Consider the following 20,350-nt stretch of genomic DNA (forward strand, 5'->3'; position numbering starts at 1 on the left):
CTGGAAGGCAAAAGAAACAAAGGGAGGGAGATGCATTTACTCCGAAAGAAGACACACCACGGCCCCTAAGCACTCCAGGATCACATATTATTGCCCTGTTATTTTTACACAAAGCTGGGCTCCTCTCTCCATTCCTGGGTTTCTCCACTGGAGGAGGTGCCCTGAGACCCTAGCTGAATCCTAGACCAGAGGATGCTAGACTATCTGGCTCAGCTCAGCCTCCCAAGAGGAATGGCCTGCACTTCATGGCGGTCCCAGGAGCTGGTGGGGCCAGACTGCCATCACTAAGGGCACAGCCTTGCTGAAACAGAAACTCCTAAAAACTAAAAAGACACCTGTGGGTCTACCTACGTACCTACCTGTCCAGGGTACCGTGTGTGGGGAAAGGAAGGGATGTCATTTTCTTAAAATAGCAAAGTGACCCCTTTGGAAAATCTGAGGGCAAAGGACCCACTGGTGCTATTTGAAGGAGGCCAGGGGTGATGGTGGAAACACCACGATTTCTTCAGAGGCCAGCGACATTACCCAGTGACCCCACCCAGCATCCATGGCGCAGAGCCAGATGGACGACGCCACTGTGGTTCCCAGAGGGGCCTTGACCACCTCAGCCGGGCCCAGTGTGGACGGGGAGGTGGAGGGGCTGTGCCCACCAACTGATCTTGGAGACACAGGGTCCCCACCCAGGGTGTCAGAAGAAGCCAGGGGGCTGCTGTCTGGACTTGGGCCTATTGTGACCTTCTCCCGGCTGTCATGGCAGGCGTCACACACTGTGGGGCTGTGGGCGTCCCCTCTGAGCGGGTCATTCCCGGCCAGGCATCCCTGAGAGGCTCTCCAAACCCAAGGTTCCGAGGCAGTGGCACTCAGCAGAGGTGTGCCCAGTGCCCGCCCCCCCCCCGGAGCATGAGAACACCGGTGGGGGATATTTTTAGGCGTTTAAACCCTATGAAAGCTTACTGGCATTTAGAAGCAATGAAGGCCAGGATGCTGACCGGTCTAGAACTTGTGAGATATTTCTGTGAGAAGGGATTTCCCACACTTGGCACACGTCCTATTTAAAGGGCTTGCTAAATATTCAGGCAAAAGAGAAAAACCAAACCAAACCTGAGCCCAGAACTTAAATCTAGTTTACAAATCCAAGTACCTATACTTTTCTTATTACGTATTTAATAAATATTTAATTTTCTAGGGAGGTCACTATCATGTAAACGGAGAGACAATTGGACTCAGACTCTGCGATTTCATCAGGAGTCATTCGTAATTTTGGAAGGTCACATTGTCCCCCTCAGGACCACTCGCGGGGTCCAAGGCACTAGCCTGACAGCCGGCCTCAGTCTGTGCTGGTAGTTTCCGGGCTCAGAGATTTGCCGTACGGGCCAGCGGACGCCCCCATCCAGGGCCGTAGCACCTTCGGGCCAAGACGTTTACACATTGAAGGAAGTTTCTGTCTTTTAGACTTTGAGCATCATGTTGATTCTTTTCCGTGCCTGTGTACAGGTCAATGGTTTTTTCTGTAACTTTCATTTTTGGGGGTGTGGGAGGCAGAAGGCCCAGTTACCCCCTGCCTGACATTCACGCCACCCCTGGGTAGGTGGCCTGGGGACTCGCTTCTCGCAAAGAGAACAGGGCAAAAGTGAGGAGTTATCACCTCCGAGATGAGGTCACGGACAGAATGCGGCTTCGCCCTGGTACCTTCTCACCCTCCCTCCGAGGGAAGCCAGCTGCCGTGCTGTGAGCTGCGCTGAGAACAGCCAGCCAAGCGGGGCCGGACGCCATCCTGCAGCGCCCCCCCAAGTGACCCCAAAAGCGGAACCTCGCCCAGGGGAGCCTCATACCAGGACCAACATCTGTGAGAAACCCTGAACCAGCGGACGCAGGCAAGCCACTCCCAGATTCTGATGCGCACATACAAGAGTGATCGATATTTGTAATCTTAAGCTACTGAACTGGCGGCGGGGGGGGGGGGGGCGCGGGGGAAGATTTGGTTCCCAGCGACAGAGAATGCAAGGGGTGGGACTGTCCTATCGGGTGGGGTCTTGACTGTGAAAGGTTGACAACTCTGTCTGTGGGGAGCACATTCCAGTAAATCTGGGCACACCACATGCACCTGTCCTCACGCCACCACTTAGATTGAAATGACTCCCTTGTTGGGTGGTGCACTCCTCAGCAGTAGCCGGCGTGCCATACCACTACCGTGTCACCCTAGCCCTTGAGAGACCACAGGGATACCGCCCCTCGATCGACTCTAGAAATCACTGTTCCGGCTCTTCTTCCTCCTCTCCCTGTTGCCCTGGCTGTCCCCTCTGGCTGCCCCCAGCCAGCTTCTCTCCTTCCTGCTCGGCAGCAAGTAGCTGTGAGCCCAGAAGCTCTGATTCTCAGGAGACAGGCGCCGCGTGAGGATCGAGGGCCCCTTGCTGAGCTTGAACCTGACTGCACGGACCGGGTGACACAGGCTCTGACTTTTTCAAGCCCTTTTCGAATCTAAGGCAGGCCTGGGATGTGCTCCATAATCAAGGTGGCAGGTAGGAGGCTTTTGGGAAAGGGAGGTGAGGCGGGGAGGGGACAGTAGCGTGTGCTTGGCACAGCCAGCGGTCGGGGTGCCGTGGGTCCTCTGGACATAGTGCCAGGGTCAGAGATGGACAGGGGCGGGAAGAAAACTCACGGCAATGAGCACGATGACAGAGAGGGTGTAGTACACGGAGTCTCGGCACACGGCCCACCACGTCAGACGGACCACCTGCCAAGCAAAGGGCCGTCAGCGGCTACTGGCTGGGGAGGTAAGGGCGGTGGTGTGGGGGCGGCTTTCTCATGCCCCCAGACCCCCGCAGGTGCAGGACGTGCCCAGGGAGCAGCTCCTAACCGTGCCACCAGAACCCAATCTTTCCTGGCTGCTCAGGCCACCCTTCACTGTACGTGGGGAACAGAACAGAAAGCATGGGACGTTCGTAGGTGACGGCAAAGCCACCCTCTGCTCCTCCAAGGTAGCAGACACCTCACTTTTCACAGCGGAAGCCCAGTGTCAAGGCAGAGGCACCTGCTTCCCCCGGGATTCTGGAAACTTCTGGTAGTAACTCGCTGCCCATCTCTATCTCCGCTGGCCAGGAAGGATCTAATCATGAGCCTGACTCTCTGGGGTCATGTCTAACGCCCCCGCGGCCCTGAGGACCAGGGAGATGCGGATGGGGTACCTGCCACGGGCCAGCGCCATGCTCCTTGCCAAGGAGGCCAAAAGCAGGCTTCAGATATTTCCAGAATCTAGCTCAGAGTCTGGGTTCCTGGAGGCGCCTCTCAAGTATGTAGTGCTGTTGGAGGAATGCTCGTCCTCAGGCCGGCCAGGAGAGCAGATGCCATCCCTGCTCTCGGGTCCCCTGACGCCGGACGTGCGAGGAATGTCAGCCACACTTGTATACAGAGGACCTGGGCTGGGAGGGGGGGGGGCGGGGCGGGAGGCGGACTCGCTCACAGCCTCGGGCTGTCAAGGGCACAACTGAGGTGAGGCCTCAGGTCCCCCCAGGGCTGTCCCTTAGGTCGCTCTATAAAGGGAGAAAAACACTGACCTGCCCCGCAAATAATCCACAGACTCCGATTATACACAGGATGTTGAACACCGCGGAGCCCACGATGGTCCCAACGCCAACGTCTCCGTGGGTGATGAACACGCCTGGAAGGGGAAAGGCAGTAATGCTCCTGGGCCTGCCCTTCCTCGGACCCCGGTGGCTGCGAGGCCCGTGTCCCCAACCCCGGGGACAGAGGGACTGGTTCTAGAAGGCCCGTGATGCCGAGAACGGCAAAACCGAGGAGGAAGTGTCCCGGCGGACCAGGTACTCCACTCCTCCTCCCCACTTTTTCTCTTTTCATCAGCTTTACTGAGAAAGAATTCACATGCTATGAATCTACCCGTGCAAAGCAGATGACCCAGTGTCAGGGCAGAGTCCCCGAACGGTGCTTTAGAGCATCTTCATCACCCACCCAGAGAAACCTTGTGTCCTCCAGCCCTCTGCTCCCCCACACGCCCCTGGGAACCATGAGTGTACTTCCCGTCTCCCTGGGTGTCCCGTTTTACAGAGGGGAAAACAGAGGCTCAGAGCCGACGAACGCCCTCACTGGGCAGGGCACCAGAGCCGGGCTCTCTCCGGAGCCGATGGCCCCGGGTGGCAGGTTCTCTTACCGATAACTGAGGCAAACAGCTCGGGCGTGGAGCTCCCCGCAGCCATGAAGGTGGCTCCGGCCACGTCTTCGCTCAGGTGGAGTTTCTGAAACAGAAGTGACCGCAGACACTCAGGCTGTGACGTGGGGACAGGGGACACAGTCACCGGACACTCTGGCATCCACAGAAAGCACGGGAGTGGGGGGCAATGAGGTGCCTGGGCTGGCAGGGGGCTCCTCCTGCTGCTCTGTCAGCCGTTCGACCCACAGTCCCCTGTCCCCTTCCTCGGTCAGTTTCTGCTCATTCCCCAAAGCATCTAATGTTCACCCAGGAAGAGGGCGGGGGGAGTCCCACACACAAATCACACGGTGAGGGGCTCAGGCCTGTGAGCCTGCCTTCCCCACTGGCCGACGCGGTTAGTCCTTCTCACCCACGGATTGCCGGTGCCTGAGAGAGAGTCTGGTACACAGTGGTGCTCACTGGAGAGCCACCGCCAACGCCCACACGGACCTTGGGGACCACGCAGACGTCTACATGCCAGGGCTGTGGAAGCCGGAGGTCCCAGACACGCAGCCTGGCTCTTGCGTTCCAGAAGGCCTTCATGGCGGGCCCGGTGCCCCACTGCTCAGAGACTAAGACCCGGGCACCCCACCCCCAGGAGAAGGCAGCACGAGGCGGGGCTGGAGCTCTGTGAGACTCACTTTGCTTGGCAAGGCCGCGCCCCGGCCCCAGGAGCCCATCCTCTGATCGGGAATGTGGTGCCAGGACTTCGGATGCCGGGAGAAGCCACCAAGATTCCAGGTCTCCCTGAACAGCACTTTTTTGTTTCTTTTAAGTTTATTTTTATTTATTTGAGTGAGAGAGTGCAAGTAGGGGAGGGGCAGAGAGGGAGAGAGAACCCCAAGCAGGCTCCACACTGTCAGCATGGAGCCCGATGCGGGGCTCGAATTCACAAACCATGTGATCATGGCCTGAGCTGAAATCAAGAGCCGGACGCCTAACCAACTGAGCCACCGGGGCGCCCCTGCCTGAACCCACCTTGAAGGCGCCCATCTTGTGGTACTCAGGGGGCCTCTGGGCAGGGCTCGGTCTCCTCTGGCATCCACCTTCCACAGGACCCTGGGCAGCCCGGCGCTCTGCACACTGAGGAACACGCCCTCCCTGCTGACCTTGCTATGGAAGGGGTCCCTCAGAGGGGTCAGAGCTCCGGGCTTGACGGAAGCTGGGGTGTGGCACAGCACGGCCCTGCCAGGGTGGAGCCCCGGCCCCGCTAACCTGGTCAGACTAGAAGGTTTCACAGAGGCGTTCTGCTGTGCAAGCATCCCCCGTATCTTCCAGCAGAATACAGACTGTTCTGCCTTTGCCTGGGCTATTCCTTCCTCTGGGACGCCCTTCCCTGCCTTCTCTGCCTGGAGAAATCCTTCCCACTTCAGAGGTCTGGACTAAATACTCTTCCTCCGTGAAGCCCTCCTAGGCTTCCCCCCAAAAGAGACATTCCTTCCCTCCTTTTGGCTCTTCAGTCCGTTGATGGCTCTTATGAGCCCCTTCCTTTGGTTCTGCCATAGGGCCAGGATCATCCTGCTCGTTCACCTCTGTGTCCTTACAGAGACGGGCATCCTTGAGGGGCACCTCCACTGTGTGTGGTCCTGTGCTGTTGGTCACCCATCTTTCATAGGCTTCTGTCACCCCCAGAAGAGCAGGGGACCCAACCCTATTGCTGGGGTCCCACAAGCCCTCACCTTAGCGGGTGCCCAGAGCGCATGCTCTGTAAGGCCCGGCTGACTGTGGCTTTCCTGAGGGCCTCCTCCTTGGTAGAAGCGACAGGCTGCTTACCCTCAGCACACCACCCCGAGGGTCCCAGAGGTGCCACCTCCTGCCCCAATACCCCCAGCAGCCACTTCCTGATTCTCTCCTTACGCTCCTTCCCTGGCTCACTGACCCGTGGCCCGGTCTGAGCGGGGTGAGAGGCGCAGTGGAGACCGAGGGGGGACTGGGGGAGGGGAAGACCTCTGCACACCTCCGCTGGGTCACCCTGTTTTCAGAAGGCCCAGGTCAAGGAGCCCCTGTTCCGTGCTCGGCAGCGGGCAAGCACCTGTCCTAGCAAGCTGTGTCCCTGGCTGCAGATGTCACAACGAGGAAGCTGGGAGATTTTACAGGGTTGAAGGGATGAAGTGTGCCAAAGGCCAGAGCCATCGGCACATAGTAGGTGCTATGAACAGAGATAATTTTCCTTCCCTGGCTTCTAGCCACATTGGAGACTTAAAAAAAATTTTTTTTTTAAAGATTTTATTTTTAAATAATAACTATGCCCACCATGGGGCCTGAACCCACAACCCCGAGATCAGGAGTCACGTGCTCTCCTGACTGAGCCAGCCAGACGGCCCAGGACTGGAGTCTTACATGTGCGGGGGAAGACAAGAAAATCAAAACTTCACAAAATACTTAAAAAGAGAAAACGTCTGCCTGCGAACTTTGGAACAAAGGGCATTCCCTTTGTGCATCCCCCACAAAGCCACGGACCCCTACCCAGTACCCTCACCCGCAGTTCGCTATGGGAATGACCCCTACCCAGGCAGGCTTGGCTTCACGCCAACAGCTCGCCCACACCCGAACGTTCTGGGCGATGACCGCACACCTCTTCTTCTGCCAAGTCTAGGAGAAGACACCCCCTCCCTCCCACACACACCGACTCAACTCTGGGTGTCCCAAAGCCGGGCTGCACTGGGGCCACTCTACGCGTCTGGGCTGAGAGTCGTCACCACCAGAGTGCTCCCCAGGCAGTCTGGCACTGGCGTGTCCCGTGCCCTGCACCCCGACCCCGGCTGTGCTGAGGGCCCCCAGCCCCTCCCCCATACCTCGCAGATCTTCTCTAGAGACGGAACGAAGAAGTCGTCACACACTATGGCCAAGGCGTAGAACATGTACAGAGCCTGAGGAGGAAACGGGAGACGGTCAGCGAAGGCACCGGCCGCCAAGGAGGCATGGACGGGCATCCGTCGTGCCCAGAGCCAGCCTGCCGACGCAGAGACACACATGGAGGAAAGTTCTAGCACCACAGAGGGTGGTTCCCTCAGTCCCCTCACTAGCAGATGGGGAAAGTGAGCCTGGGGAGGGGAAATCATATGCAGGCAGAGAAGGGGACGGGAGCTCAGGCCGCATGGTCGTGGGCTCCTTCCTCTGTTCTCGAAGCCCCAGCTCTCTCCCTTGCCCCAGAGCTCGCCCTCGAAGTGCAAGGTCTCACGCTTAGGGCCAAGGAGAGCATTTAGAATCACCATTTTAAGAGTTTAAAATAAGAATTACTCAATTTTCCCCCTTCATTTTTAGTGAAGGCACCATTTTCTTCTTACCAGCTGGCCACTGCCTGCCGAAACAAATGGCAATTTGAGAGCCGGTGGTCCCTGGGATGCTACCTAACATTGGCAGAGGCTAAAACACACAGGGCGTTCACACTGGGAGGGTCAGGGAACAAGGAGTCCAGAGTCTAATTATGATTCTGGGACTCAGTTACCACGTGGCTTTGGTTAAGTCACACCTCCAAGTCTGTTTCTTCATGTGTTTAATGGCAGAGCAAGAGATCGACGGTTTTCAAACGGTTTTGTATACAGAGCCCCTCCCTGCCCCACTCATCCCACACGGCTTCCCTGGGCCTATCCTATGGGCCAAGCGCGACTCCAGACATCAGGGGTACGTGGGTGCCTTTGCCAGGAAATGCCTCCGCCTCCTGTAACTGACCTCAGTGGGGCACACATAGACCAAGTAGAACTGTTAGGGAAAGGCAAGTGCAAAGGTCCTGAGCAGGAGTATGCTTGATGCACATGAGGACCAGCAAGGTCGCTGACGCAGGTAGAACAGAGAGAGACAGAGATGGAAAACAGAGGATCTGAGGCTGGAAGAAGGCAAGGACCAGGGTCCATGGACAGACGGGACTTTATGCTAACTGCTGAGGGAAGCATCTCTTTCTTCAAAGACAAAGTGATGTGGATGGTCTACTCACAGAAATGGGAAAGGCTGGGCTCCTTCAGCAAAAACCATTGTGAAGGTGCTGAAGTAGCATACTGGCTAATGGTGATTAAATAAACTGGAAGGTAGATTCGCTGTGGCCCAGGCCTCCAAGGCGGGTGTCTCCTGGAGCCTGGGCATGGCCGTCCCTGGATCTAATTATCTTTTGGTGTGGGGGGTGGGAACGGAAGCAAAAAGAAACAAATACTGGGAGTATGGGTAAAGGAGAGAGACCTTGCTATAAGAATCTCAGGATACGGACTTGAATTCACCGCCCACCCCCATAAACTCTCCCCAACATCATCTCCCAGGCAAAGGGTGGTCTGTGGGACCCTAGCTCTCTTGACTCCCTCACAAACACTCAAGAGCAAAGGAGGCCGAGAAGGCACCACCCTGCTTAGGCCAGGAAATTCTGAGAAGCCTCCCAGTGCTGCAGACAAAAACTGGCTCCAAACCTGGAGCCCTTCCTTGCTCTAAAGCAGTCGGCAAAGTTCTTCTTAAACAGTCAGAGAGCGTATATTGTAGTCCTGACAGGCCACACGGTCTCCGGCCCTTACAATGACTCGGCAGCCATGGAAGAGTCCATGCAGTGGGTGTGGCTGAGTCCCAATAAAACTTTATTGATAGAAACAGGAGGCGGGCTCCATTTGGCCCTCCAGCCATCGTTTGGCAGTGTCTGCTCCACAGGGTTTCTGCAAAATTCCTGAGGTGTTCTCAGGTTCCAGAGGAAAGGCTTTGTCTTAGCCGGGCTAAGACTTCCGTGGGGCAGAGCACCAGAACTGTGGGGCGAATCCGCCAAACCCACACCCTCTTAGTGAAAGAGGAGGGCGTGGGGAAGCCAGAGGAAGTAGGAAGATAGTAACTACTAGAGAAACACACAGGCTTGTCATCCAATATTTGCCGACAGCCTTCATTCCCACCTTTATTTTCATTAATGGTTTATCCTGTCAAAGCCTCTCTCGCTCATCAGGCTCAGGCTACTATCTACCTGAGAATCTGAGCTTGCGCTTTCCGAATCATCTGTTGCAAAGACTAACACTTGAGTGGCGAGGCTGTATGAGCAAATGGTGCTGGGCTGTTGGGGAACTTAATTCAAGGACAGTTTGTTGCATCCCGAGTACACAAGCAAATCGTGAGCGCTTTCATGTCTCCACACCACACGACAGGACAGGCAGACTGTTCCTGCAAAGAGACAGACATGTCTGGCCTGGTGGACCACGTCACCTGTGTTACAACTACCCTGTGACTGAAGTGCCAAAGCAGCCACAGATAATCCAGAAATGACAGCAACGGCCGTGTTCCAATAAAACTTTATTTATAAACACGGGCAGTGGCTACAGGCTGCAGCCTGTCAACTCCTGGCAAAGGAGAGCAACTTTTACCAATGACTTATGTCGGGACCCACTATTCCTTTTTGAATTGCTATTTGAACTCCACCATGTGTCACCAAGGTTCATCTAAATACAGAGGGAAGTTTGAGAAGAAGTGCACCAAAGTTTGAAACCATAGTTTTAGGTCAAAGTGGTGACATGAAAGGGAGGGGGCGGGGAATCCCAGCAATCAGGAGAGCAAGCGTGTATAGAGCACTTCTCCACCCACATCCACACGTGTTCACACTTCTGGGAAAGACGCCGTCATTCCCTTTTTCATAAAGCAGAAAATGGGGCACAAGAAAACCGGACTTTGCAGTCACTTGCTGTGTCACACGGAGCAAGTCACCTGACATCTTTAAGATTTCTTTTTTCCTTTCTTTTTTTTTTCCTAGTGGGGGGTTAAAATGGGTCCAGGATCTGTTCTCACGGGGCACTTATGGGGACAGGACATCTTTGACACGCCAGGGCTCTGCTGTGCTCCGTGGACAGGCTTCACCTGCCTGAGGTTTACGAACATCCCAGCCCCTGCCCCTCCGCCCCCCCAAGGCCACTTACACCGAGGATGTGCAGCAGGACAGCTCCGTGCTGTCGCTCCTTATTGGAGAACAGGTCTGTGGGGAACTCGTGAATCGCTGGAAGAGAAGGGACAGAGTGTTAGTACCACTGCGCCCCCTGATGGCCTCACGTGCAGTCTGAGGGTCCACTGTGGAGACCGTTGGACTTGAACTGTCCCGGGAGGGGCCAGCCAGCAACTCCTCCTTCGTCTATGACAGACCTGTGCTCTTCAGTAAATGTTGCTGAATACAGAATTATCCAAGGACATTCTAGAAATTTAGAGGTGATCAAACTTAACCCATCCCTGGCAGTTTTGTGACGTATGAAACACTTCCCACGAGGATGACAAAGATAAATGTTAACAAGTGTTGGCAAAAACCTGGGGATGCCAGAGCCCTCATAGCTGCTGGGGGGAAGAGTAAAATGGGCCAGTCGCTGTGGGACACGGTCTAGCAGGTCCTCAAAAGGTTAAACCGAAGAGTTACTGCAGAACCCGGCAAATCTAATCCCAAGTATCTGCACAAGAGAAATGAACATGTCCACACAAAACTTGCACATGAGTGTCCACTGTGGTATTATTATTCATAATCACTCCAAAGTGGAAACACCCCAAAGGGCCACCAGCGAATGAATGGATAAATAAAATGTGGTCTATCCATACAATGGAATATTGTTTGGCAATAAAAAGGAAGGAAGCAAAGGGGCTCCTGGGTGGTTCAGTCGGTTAAGTGTCTGACTTTGGCTCAGGTCACCATCACACCTTTGGTGGGTTCGAGCCCTGCATCGGGCTCTGTGCCGACAGCTCAGAGCCTAGAGCCTGCTTCAGATTCTGTGTCTCCCCTCCCCAGCTCATGACATCTCTCGCTCTCAAAAATAAATAATAAACATTTAAGAAATTTAAAAAGAAAGGTAGTACTGATAGATGTTACAAATGAAAGAACTCTGAAAACGTTATGCTAAGTGAAAGAAGTCAGTCACATAAGACATGTTTCAAGATTCGATTAACATAAAATGCCCAGAATAGGTAAAACCACTTGGTAGATTTGTAGTTGATTAGGACTGGGAGGGATGAGGGCTTGGGGAGGGGGTAGGGTTTCTATTTGGCTTAATGAAAATGTTCTAAAATTGTGGCGACATTTGCACAATTATGAATATGCTAAGAACCATTAAATTGTATACTTTAAATAGATGGATTATATGGCATGTGACTTAAATAATTAAGTAAAGCTGTTACTGTGGTAAACTTCGAACTTGCTGTCCCCGGATTCTGGGATATCGCCCCTTGCTCCAGTCAGGTCAGAACTGAGAAGCAGGCTTATTTCCTCCCACTGGAGTCATGTCTGGTCCCCCCCCCCCGCCTCCAGAGTTCGGGGACAGGTGTTATCCTGCAAATCCCTTGCAGCTTGTCCGAGGCTCACTGGTCCCTCCTCTCCACCTCTCTGCCCACCCATGATGGGTCTGCACTCCAAGTGGAGAAGCCAAGATCCCAAAGAGGTCAAGTGACATCAGCCGGGCTGGGGATGGCCGTGCTGGCACGAGGACAAACCCCTGCCCCCCTCCCTCCCACGCTGTGGATGCTCTCTCTCAATGGAGCCACACACACAGGGGAAATGATCAATGGGAGTGAGGCTGCAGGTGAGGCTTGGAGCATGATTCCAGGCTAAGATGCAGCAAGGTAGGGGTGAGGGCTGAGAGCACTGGTCCCTGGTCCCTGGTCCCCTTATCCCCGGACGCCTCAGCTGCCAGGTGCTTCCTCTGGCATACCGCCATCTTGGGTCATTGAGTACCAGGTCGTAGCTCCCTCTTTGGCCCCAAGAAGACCCCTGCTGGGGTGGGTCCCGCCACACCTGTTACAAGCTCTCGTCATTCTTGGACGGTGGGTGGCCCTGTGAGGTGCAGAGCCTTCTGCATTAGGAACTGAACACTTAGCTTTTGGAGTATCAACCTGGACACTCCCAAGGGATCTGGGCAACTCATTTGTTCCTTGGGCCTCAGAAAGTGCACAGATAATTAGGGAATAGTTCCTTCTCACCTGCCCATTCAAGATGACCAATGCGTAAGTCCGTTGTGAATGTCATTTCTACAAGTCCTCTGTCAGACACTCCCACACCCCCACATCTCCATCACATCAGCCAGGCTGGAAGCTTCTGGAAGGCCAGGCTCCACACTGCCCTGTATTACATTCTCAGTACCTTAGCCACACCTGGCACACAGCAGATTCCCAGAACACTTTAACAGTCAGTTGACTAAGGGCACCTGGGTGGCTCAGTCAGTTAAGCATCTGACTTCGGCTCAGGTCATGATCTCGTGGCCCGTGAGTTTGAACCCCGTGTCCAGCTTGGAGCCTGGAGCCTGTTTCGGATTCTGTGTGTCTCTCTCTGTCTGCTCTTTCCCCACCCGTGTTCAGTCTCTGTGTCTCTCAAAAATAAACATTAAAAAAATTAAAACAATTGAATAAAAAATGGTAAATTACTAATAAAAATACCAATTAATATCCTATGAGAATGCTTTCGTTACCTTTAAGACTCCTTAAACACCTAGAATGCCACCCGGTTCATAGGAGGTGCTCAATAAATGCTTGTGAATACATTTTCCAGGACAAAGAAATCTCTTCTCTGGAAATATAATTTGGCCCTAAGCTCTGAAGGTGATGACTCTTCCCTTATATGGAAAATCTTCTGTTTTTTATCAGCTCCTGAGACCCCCAGAAAATGTTCCCACTTTGAAACAAGCAGCATTTAATGAAATATGGATTCTTTCTCTTCTCTGGGGTATTCTTCCTTCTGTAATCAAAATTCTTTAATACAATTGCTGCTGTCATTTCAAGAGCAGGGGTCTGCTTCAAGGTTTGTGGGCTCAGAGATGAGAATTTTGAAGGCAGAGGCCCGGCATTCCCGTGGCCAGGGTCTTGTTTCCAGGAGAAACGCAACAGTCTGGGACATTTTGGGACTGATCAACGGACATCCATGCACTGAACGTTCGAGACCGTTCCCGATTCTCCAAACCAGCGTTCTGAGAGCTGGTGATTTATTCAGCCCTGGGAATTCTTTGAAAATTAGAATAAAGTAGCATGTCTTTCTGCTGCGAGGATGTATCATGTGGGCTTCAGGAGGGAGGAGACGTGATTATAAATGGCTTTGTCCTTGGTAGGAACAGGGTTCTATTGGTTCAGCCACAACATCTTGTTCCGTGACGCTCCGGGGAGGCTGGCGGGCTGCAGAGGGGAGGGGATGCCACCATGCCTTATTTTGCCAGCAAAGACGGAGTAACCAGCGGAACGACCAGCTGCTAATGACCTATTGCCCCCCGTACCCACCCGAGTCTTCTGGATACACATTGAGCCCATGAGGCAGGCCCTGTAGCCATAAATGTCCCCGGCTTTCTGATGAGGCTCAGAGACGGACGTGAGCAGCTCGGGGACCCCAGCCATAGAAGCCAGGACTCACAGAGGGACCCTGCGTTCCCTGTCTAGGATTAAGGGCTGCCTCTCACATGGAGGGAAACCCCACCGCAAAGGGGGAGGGCAGACCTGAATTGGAGTGCTGACGCAAGTCCTCACAAGCTTGCGGGGCCCTGGAGGAGTCCGTGCCTCTATTTCTTCTGGAGCCATCTGCTGCCGCGTGAGGTGGTGGAACACTCATGGCTACTGTGTGGTTACAAGTGAGCAGATGGCCAGCTGGCAGCTGGGACCAGTCCCCTTCTCAGTTCGGGAATCGAAGCTTCTAGAAGTTGGCATCTGGGCGACAGACCGCAGAGCAGGCACAACAGGAGCCTGTCCGTCCCTCCTCCATCACCCACTGATGCGACTTCAAACCACGGACAGCCTACGCACCTGCTCAGGGCATTGTCTTTATTTATTTATTTTTTTAATTTTTTAATGTTTATTTTTGAGAGAGACAGAGAGAGAGAGAAAGAGAGAGCATGAGTGGGGGAGGGCAGAGAGAGAGGGCAGAATCTGAAGATAGAGCCCGACGCAGGGCTTGAACCCACGAACCATGAGATCATGACCTGAGCTGAAGTCAGATGCCTACCCCACCGAACCACCCAGGCGCCCCAGGGCATTGTCTTGAAAGGCCTCTGTCCCTTTCTTATTACTCCCATGACCTTGGCTAGTTGCTTAGCACCTCAGGGGCTGTCCCCTCACCCATAAATGGGGATCGCTCTGCCCCCCAGGCTGCACTCAGGGTTAAGGGATACAGACAACTCTGCATGGCACCCAGGGGCACTCAGAACAGTTACCTTACAGACTCCACCCTTGATACAAGTCTGCCCCTACCCCTGTTCCAGAGGACCAGCCTTGGGTTTGTGAAAGCAAAAGGGAAGACAAAAGCAGCTTAAGTGCGGCAGGGAAGGAGACGGTGGAGGAGATCAGACCGGCTACATCAGATCCAGATGCGGATGCCGCTTAATCCTGGCTTCCTGAGAACAACTCCTCTCTGGGCCTTGCTGAAATCAGGAGCCCCTTGGCCACGTTCATGGGTGCGGCGATGCCTGCAATGTCTGCAAGGGGCTGAGCTGCCCGGTCTGCTCAAATCCCCACCAGGGAGGGGGGAGGAATCAGGAGGGCAGGCGCAGGCAGCTTTTGAGGTCATGCCTAAGCCTTTAAGCTGCAGAAATCTGGCAGCGGTAGGTGTGGGGAGAGAGATGTGCCGCAGGTGGAGCCGAGCTCAGGAAACCAGAGATGATCCCGGCGCCCTGACACCTGGGGATGGGGGTTGGGGGAGCCCCAGGCGAGAGGGCGGGGAGGGAAAACTGCCAGGGACCCAGTAACCACTGCCCACCTCCCTCTTAGGATCCTTCCCTTCAGACTTGGGTGCCCAGCACTGGCTTCTCCATCCCTCTTGGTTGTGAACACACGCCTTCTTACATCACACCTCAGGTGTCGGCCTTCTTCCGGTCCACCCCACACTCCACTGTGCCCAGGGCACTGGGGGTTGGCGGGAGGTCTTCCCTGCCAGGTGCCTTCCAGAACATTGGAGGGGAAACTGTGAGGCCCCGTGACAAAAGGCTCTGCAACCCTCCTCTCCACTACCAGAGACCTAACACCCTATAAACGAGACCCCTAGGCACACTTGACCTTTTCTGTGGACAAACTCTCACAGATGAGGCCATTCTATTTCAGGAACCCCGAGTTCGTGTTACCCCTTCGAGACCCTGTACTTCTGTCAACATTGCTGCTAGTTTTCAAAATGTATTAATTTGTCTAACAAGTATTTGCTAAGCACCCTCAGGAGATGTCAGGCCTTCTGGGAATGGGCAGACAGGATCCTGATGCATCTGTGAGCATCCACGGGCCTCGCAGCGTTTCATCCTGGAGGGTGACTGGACTTTAAGAGAAAGGCAAAGTTGTCTGGAAAGCGGTAGGTTGCCACGATGCTAGGTACCCTCCTCCTGAAAGAGTCCGGTAGGGATTTCTTGAGCATTTACTGCGTGCCGGTCACAAAGATTTACTATTAGCATCTCAGAGGTGTCCTGAGGGGCTGGTGCAAGTTAGACAAGGAAACAAAAATCTGAGAGACAAGGAGAAGCTTGCAAGGATGATGGGGAGTGAACCAAGCCGGGGGCGGGGGGGGGGGGGAGGCACGCTAAAGACGTGAGGGGGGAGGGTGAACACAAGCCCATGGAGAGAGTGGCGCCCACATCAAGTTTTGAAGGCTGCGTCACAAACTGTTCAAAGTCCCCTAATCTGTCACATCAGTCCTGAGAAGACCATTATCCCCATTTTCTTGATGACACAATGGAGGTTCTAAAAAGCTACAAGATGCGCCTATGGTCACACAACCACGGTTTGGCACAGGTGAGGAGAGAGGGACCCAGGCTGGGAGTCCGCTACCACCAGGCTCTTCATCAGAGCACTCTGCCCGTAGCAGGTGCATGTCTCAGAACCACAGTCTCCGTCACCCAAGGCGCTGTACCCCTGCAGGATCTAAGGGCCACGGCAAGAAGTCGTGATCCTAAATACAGGACCACACACGGCATGTGGTGGGTCAAGTCCGCTGATAGTCCGTGAGCCGCCCATGAGGAGGTCTTGTCCATACTCCATGGATCTAGGGAAACCCGTCACTCACCTTCCTCAATATACTAGAAACATTTAATAAAATTGACCACGCCCATTTATGGATGTATGAACATCTGAATGAATGAATGAGTGATGTATCCACCTACCCACATTACATACAGAGTCCATTCTTTGGGGCGTCCATTTCCATGGGTCTTGAGACATCCACCACCACCCCCCAAATTCCCTCGTGCTGCCTTCTCATAGCCAAACCCTCCCCTGCACTCCATCTCCTGGCAGCCACTTGCGTTTCCTTTCCCTACAGACTGCCTTTCCAGAACGTCCTATCAATGGAATCATACAACACGCTGGCTTCTCTCTGGCTTCTTCCACCCCTTCTGGTCTGGCCTCTTTTACTTGGCAAAATGCACTAGGACTCACCCACACTGCTGTGTGGTCCCCCCTTCACACAACGCTCTCACTTCGTTTCTTTGCCACCCTCTCACTTGCACAGTGTTCTTTGGAAGCCCCTCCTTTGCAGGACCCCAAATACTGTGGTTCTCCATCTACGCACTCTCCTCAGGTGACCTTGGCCTTGACTTCCTAACCTCTGCAGACTTCTCTTAAATCCTGATCTTTCCTGAGCTCAAGACCCAACATACCCAGCTGCCAACCAAACATCACAGCTTGTCCTATAAGTACCTTAAACTTGTCCCCAGCGAGGGGCCCACCATCCATGTTGCTCTGCCTGAAAGAAGTCCTGGCGCTGTCCCTGGGGACCTCGTCCTTCTCCAAGACCTGTGATGGGTGCTTCCATTTCAACTTCCTTCCATGAACCTTCCCATCAGGGGCACGAGACACAGTGCACAGGCTGTGCACTGCACAGCCACATGACCGGCCCTATCCCCTGTTCTGCAGAGCCTGCACGACCTTCAAGCTAAGGGTTCTGAAGAAGTAGGTTGTGCCCACCCCTGGGGATTCAGAGGGAAGAAGAGAGGCAGAGGGGTTCTTCCTCCAGGACCAAGGTTGTAAAGACCACGTGTTGACAGGCTCTGCTGGCACGGCACCCACTTCCTTCTTCCCCCACAGAATGTCTTTGAACTTGATCATCCCATTTCCAACTCCTGTTCCCTTAGCCCTTCTTGCAACTTTGTAAACACAGAATTCCCTGAGTTCCTTTCTGTTTAAAAATATGGAGAATGGCTTCTATTTCCTGCACTGAACACTGAGCGACACACTCTATCCTACTATTTTTTTCATGTTTATTTATTTTGACAGAGAGAGAGCAAGGGAGGGGCAGAGGGAGACAGACAGAGAGACAGAGAGAGAGAATCCCAAGCAGACTGTGCACTGTCAACACAGAGCCTGACATAGGGCTCGATCTCATGACCCTGAGTCCATGATCTGAGTCGAGATCCAGAGTTGGCTACTTAACTGCCTGAGCCATCCAGGTGCTCCACGCTCTGCCCTCTTGTAACCAATGCTCCTTAGGCTCCTGGCAAGCCTACTTCCTATCCAGCTTGAGTCCACTCTCCTCTCCATCTCCACCAGCCTCTCTCGATCTGCCCCTTTCTGTGCTCTACACGGAGCCGGACCGGCTCCTCCACTTAGGAGTGTGGCTTCCAATAGCTCTTAGGATAAATGCGCAAACCCACATGGTGCGGCCTGGACAATCTCTCCTCTTCCCAAGACACGTGCCCTCCCACGCTGGCTCTGATCTGGCTTCACCACCCAAGCCTGTGAGGTGCCGGATCCTGGCACGAGGTAGGTGTTCAGGACACACCTGTAGACTGAATACATATCTGGTTCTCCACCTCCCTTTGGACACAAACCCAAGAGCTGCTAGAATGGGCAGGGCTCATCAAAGGAGATCCGGGAGACAGGCTGGCCGGCCCTGCTTTCTCGGCTCTGGGTTTCCAAAGTGCTGCTTGGATGCTGGACCGTGACCTTCCCCAGGAGGAAAGTTTTGACGGATATGTGCTTCCATTAGATGCCAAACCTACCCCGACCTTCCAATTAGTCGATTCTCCATAGGGAATATAAACTGTGAATTGAATTTTTCAAAACAGAAAAAAATTGCCTCAAAACACGCCATTCTCTCTCTGCTTTCTACCTTGGTTAAAAATAGCCCCGCGTTCTAAGCCCTGACGTTTATTCTGAAACTATGCAAGTGAGACCGTAAGGCTGGGGAGTAATTTAAATAGCTTCAAACTTCCATCATTTCAACTTGTGTGTTTTAGAAACCACCCAAGTGCCAGAAACCAAAAGCAAAAAAAAAATCGTGATTTTTCCCCCCCAATTCTATGGTTTAAAATAACTTCGCGAAGAATTTTATACCTTTCATGGGCAATAGTTGGAATGTCTAGGTTTTATCCTCACCCTCGTGTCTCAAACAGGAGCAAAAATAATCAAATCATTGGCCTAACCAGCTTGAAAAGGAGTTTAAAATCCTATCTTTTTTTTCCCCAGCACATTCCAAAAGAGATGAAACGCCACCAAAAATAAAAATCTGATTGGAAGATCGAGCAGCAAGATCGCTCTCTCTAGGAGCCACCACCGTGAATTTTAGGGCTGGACAAGGCTCCCGATGCCACACAGCCCAGCTGTCCGTCACCCAGGACAGGGCAGGGGCTTATTGACATCGGGGAGGGGATATCTTCTAAGCCAACACCTCCATCCCCAATTCTGTCCCTAGCCTGATGCTGGATTTCCTTATCCAGTCCCTGAGAACCACTTAAGTTCCCATTTGAAAGGGGAGAAAGCCCAGAGAGGTCAAGGGCTTTACTCAGCATCCAGCTAGTGAGCAATGGAAGCCCAAGAGCCCAGATAGACAAGTGGACAATGGCCATAGCATCCAGGACCACAAAACGCTGACTCATGAGTCTGCAGCAAACCAATTCAGGAAGCCCAGTGAACCACGACCGGCCCAGACGGCCAGGGCTTGGTCAGCAGGCCTCCTGCCCGCGGCCACTGCTAACTCAACACCAGCCAGAGAACGCGAATGTGCCCCCTGTAACGGGCTGACTAAGACTCATGCCCGCCAGGCACCTCATTTAGAAATCAGCTATGTTAGCCTGGTCGGGCCGCCATCACCAAATACCACCACTGGGGGGCCGCCAACAACAGAAGTTCGTCTCCTCGCACTTCTGGAGGCTGGACATCCAAGATCAAGTTGCCCATGGGGTTGGTTTCTGGGAATGACACTCCTCTTCCCGACTTGGGGCCAGTGGACTTCCCGCTGTATCCTAACCCGGCCTCCTCTGTGTGTGTGCAGAGACTGTGAGCTCCGGGATCCCTCCCTCTTCCAAGGACGGGGCCTGTTGGATCAGGGCCCCGGCCTTATCACCTCACGTGACCTTAATCACCTACCAAGGTGTTCTCTCCATATACGGTCACACTGGGGTTAGGGCTTCAACGTACGGACTGGGGAGTGAGGTGGGGAGACACGATGTTGTCTATAACATAAGGTCTTTGCAGATGTAATTATTTAAATAAAAATGAAGTCATATTGGATCAGGGTGGTCCCTGAATCCACTGACTGATGTCTTTATAAGAGGAAAAGACACACAAAGAAGGCATGACGATGAACTCAAGAGACCGTAGTGATGTGTCTACTGGCCACAGAACGCCAAGGATGGATGCAGCCACCAGAAGCTGGAGCAGAGACAGCAGACAGCTTCTCCCCAGAGCCTCCAAAAGGAACCACTAACAGAGTTCAAGTTGACCTGTGCTGATATGCCAGGAAAGGCCTTCATCACTTCTAACGTGGACACTCAATACACCCTTATCCTAGTCAGACTCAGGCTCAACATGGTAAGTGAAGGTTTCCTGGGGAAAGGCAGATGCTGGAGTACCTCCCCCGGAGAACACTCAGATCGAGGCAAGGATGGATGTCCAGCCAAGAGTGAGTGGTCTGGGCTCCCCACCAACCAGTAAGGGACCTGGAGGAAGGTTGGAATGGCCCTTCCTTTTACCTGGTCCTGAGGTCAGGGCCAAGCTCTGTGCTGGATGGGATGGTTGATTTCATGTGGCAACCAGGCTAGGCTATAGCGCCCTATCATGTAATCACACACAAATCTAGATGTTTCCATGAAGGCATTTTATGACTGTGTTTAACATGTACCTTCAACTGACTTCAAGTAAAGGAGATTGCCCCTGATAACATGGGTGAGCCTCACCTAATCAGTTGAAGTCCTTTAGAGCGAAAATTCTGCCTCAAGACTGAAACATCAGCTCTTGCTTGGAGAGTTTCTAGCCCGTCTGGCCCTCCTACAGATTTCA

The 20,350-nt window shown here is 53.6% G+C and overlaps 1 protein-coding gene across 1 annotated transcript in view; it reads right to left on the minus strand.

Annotated features, from left to right (window-relative positions):
* Nucleotides 1-20,350, minus strand: part of SLC24A4 (solute carrier family 24 member 4) — a 187,877-nt gene that overhangs the window by 69,686 nt on the left and 97,841 nt on the right. The window contains exons 3-7 of the mRNA XM_029952162.1: nucleotides 10,072-10,148; nucleotides 7,000-7,074; nucleotides 4,166-4,250; nucleotides 3,555-3,658; nucleotides 2,660-2,734 (exon numbers count right to left, since the gene is read on the minus strand). Coding sequence (XP_029808022.1) covers nucleotides 2,660-2,734; nucleotides 3,555-3,658; nucleotides 4,166-4,250; nucleotides 7,000-7,074; nucleotides 10,072-10,148 — 416 coding nt within the window. The remainder of the gene's footprint in view (nucleotides 1-2,659; nucleotides 2,735-3,554; nucleotides 3,659-4,165; nucleotides 4,251-6,999; nucleotides 7,075-10,071; nucleotides 10,149-20,350) is intronic.

Source organism: Suricata suricatta, chromosome 9, assembly GCF_006229205.1.
Source record: "Suricata suricatta isolate VVHF042 chromosome 9, meerkat_22Aug2017_6uvM2_HiC, whole genome shotgun sequence".
NCBI classification, from domain to species: Eukaryota; Metazoa; Chordata; class Mammalia; order Carnivora; family Herpestidae; genus Suricata; species Suricata suricatta.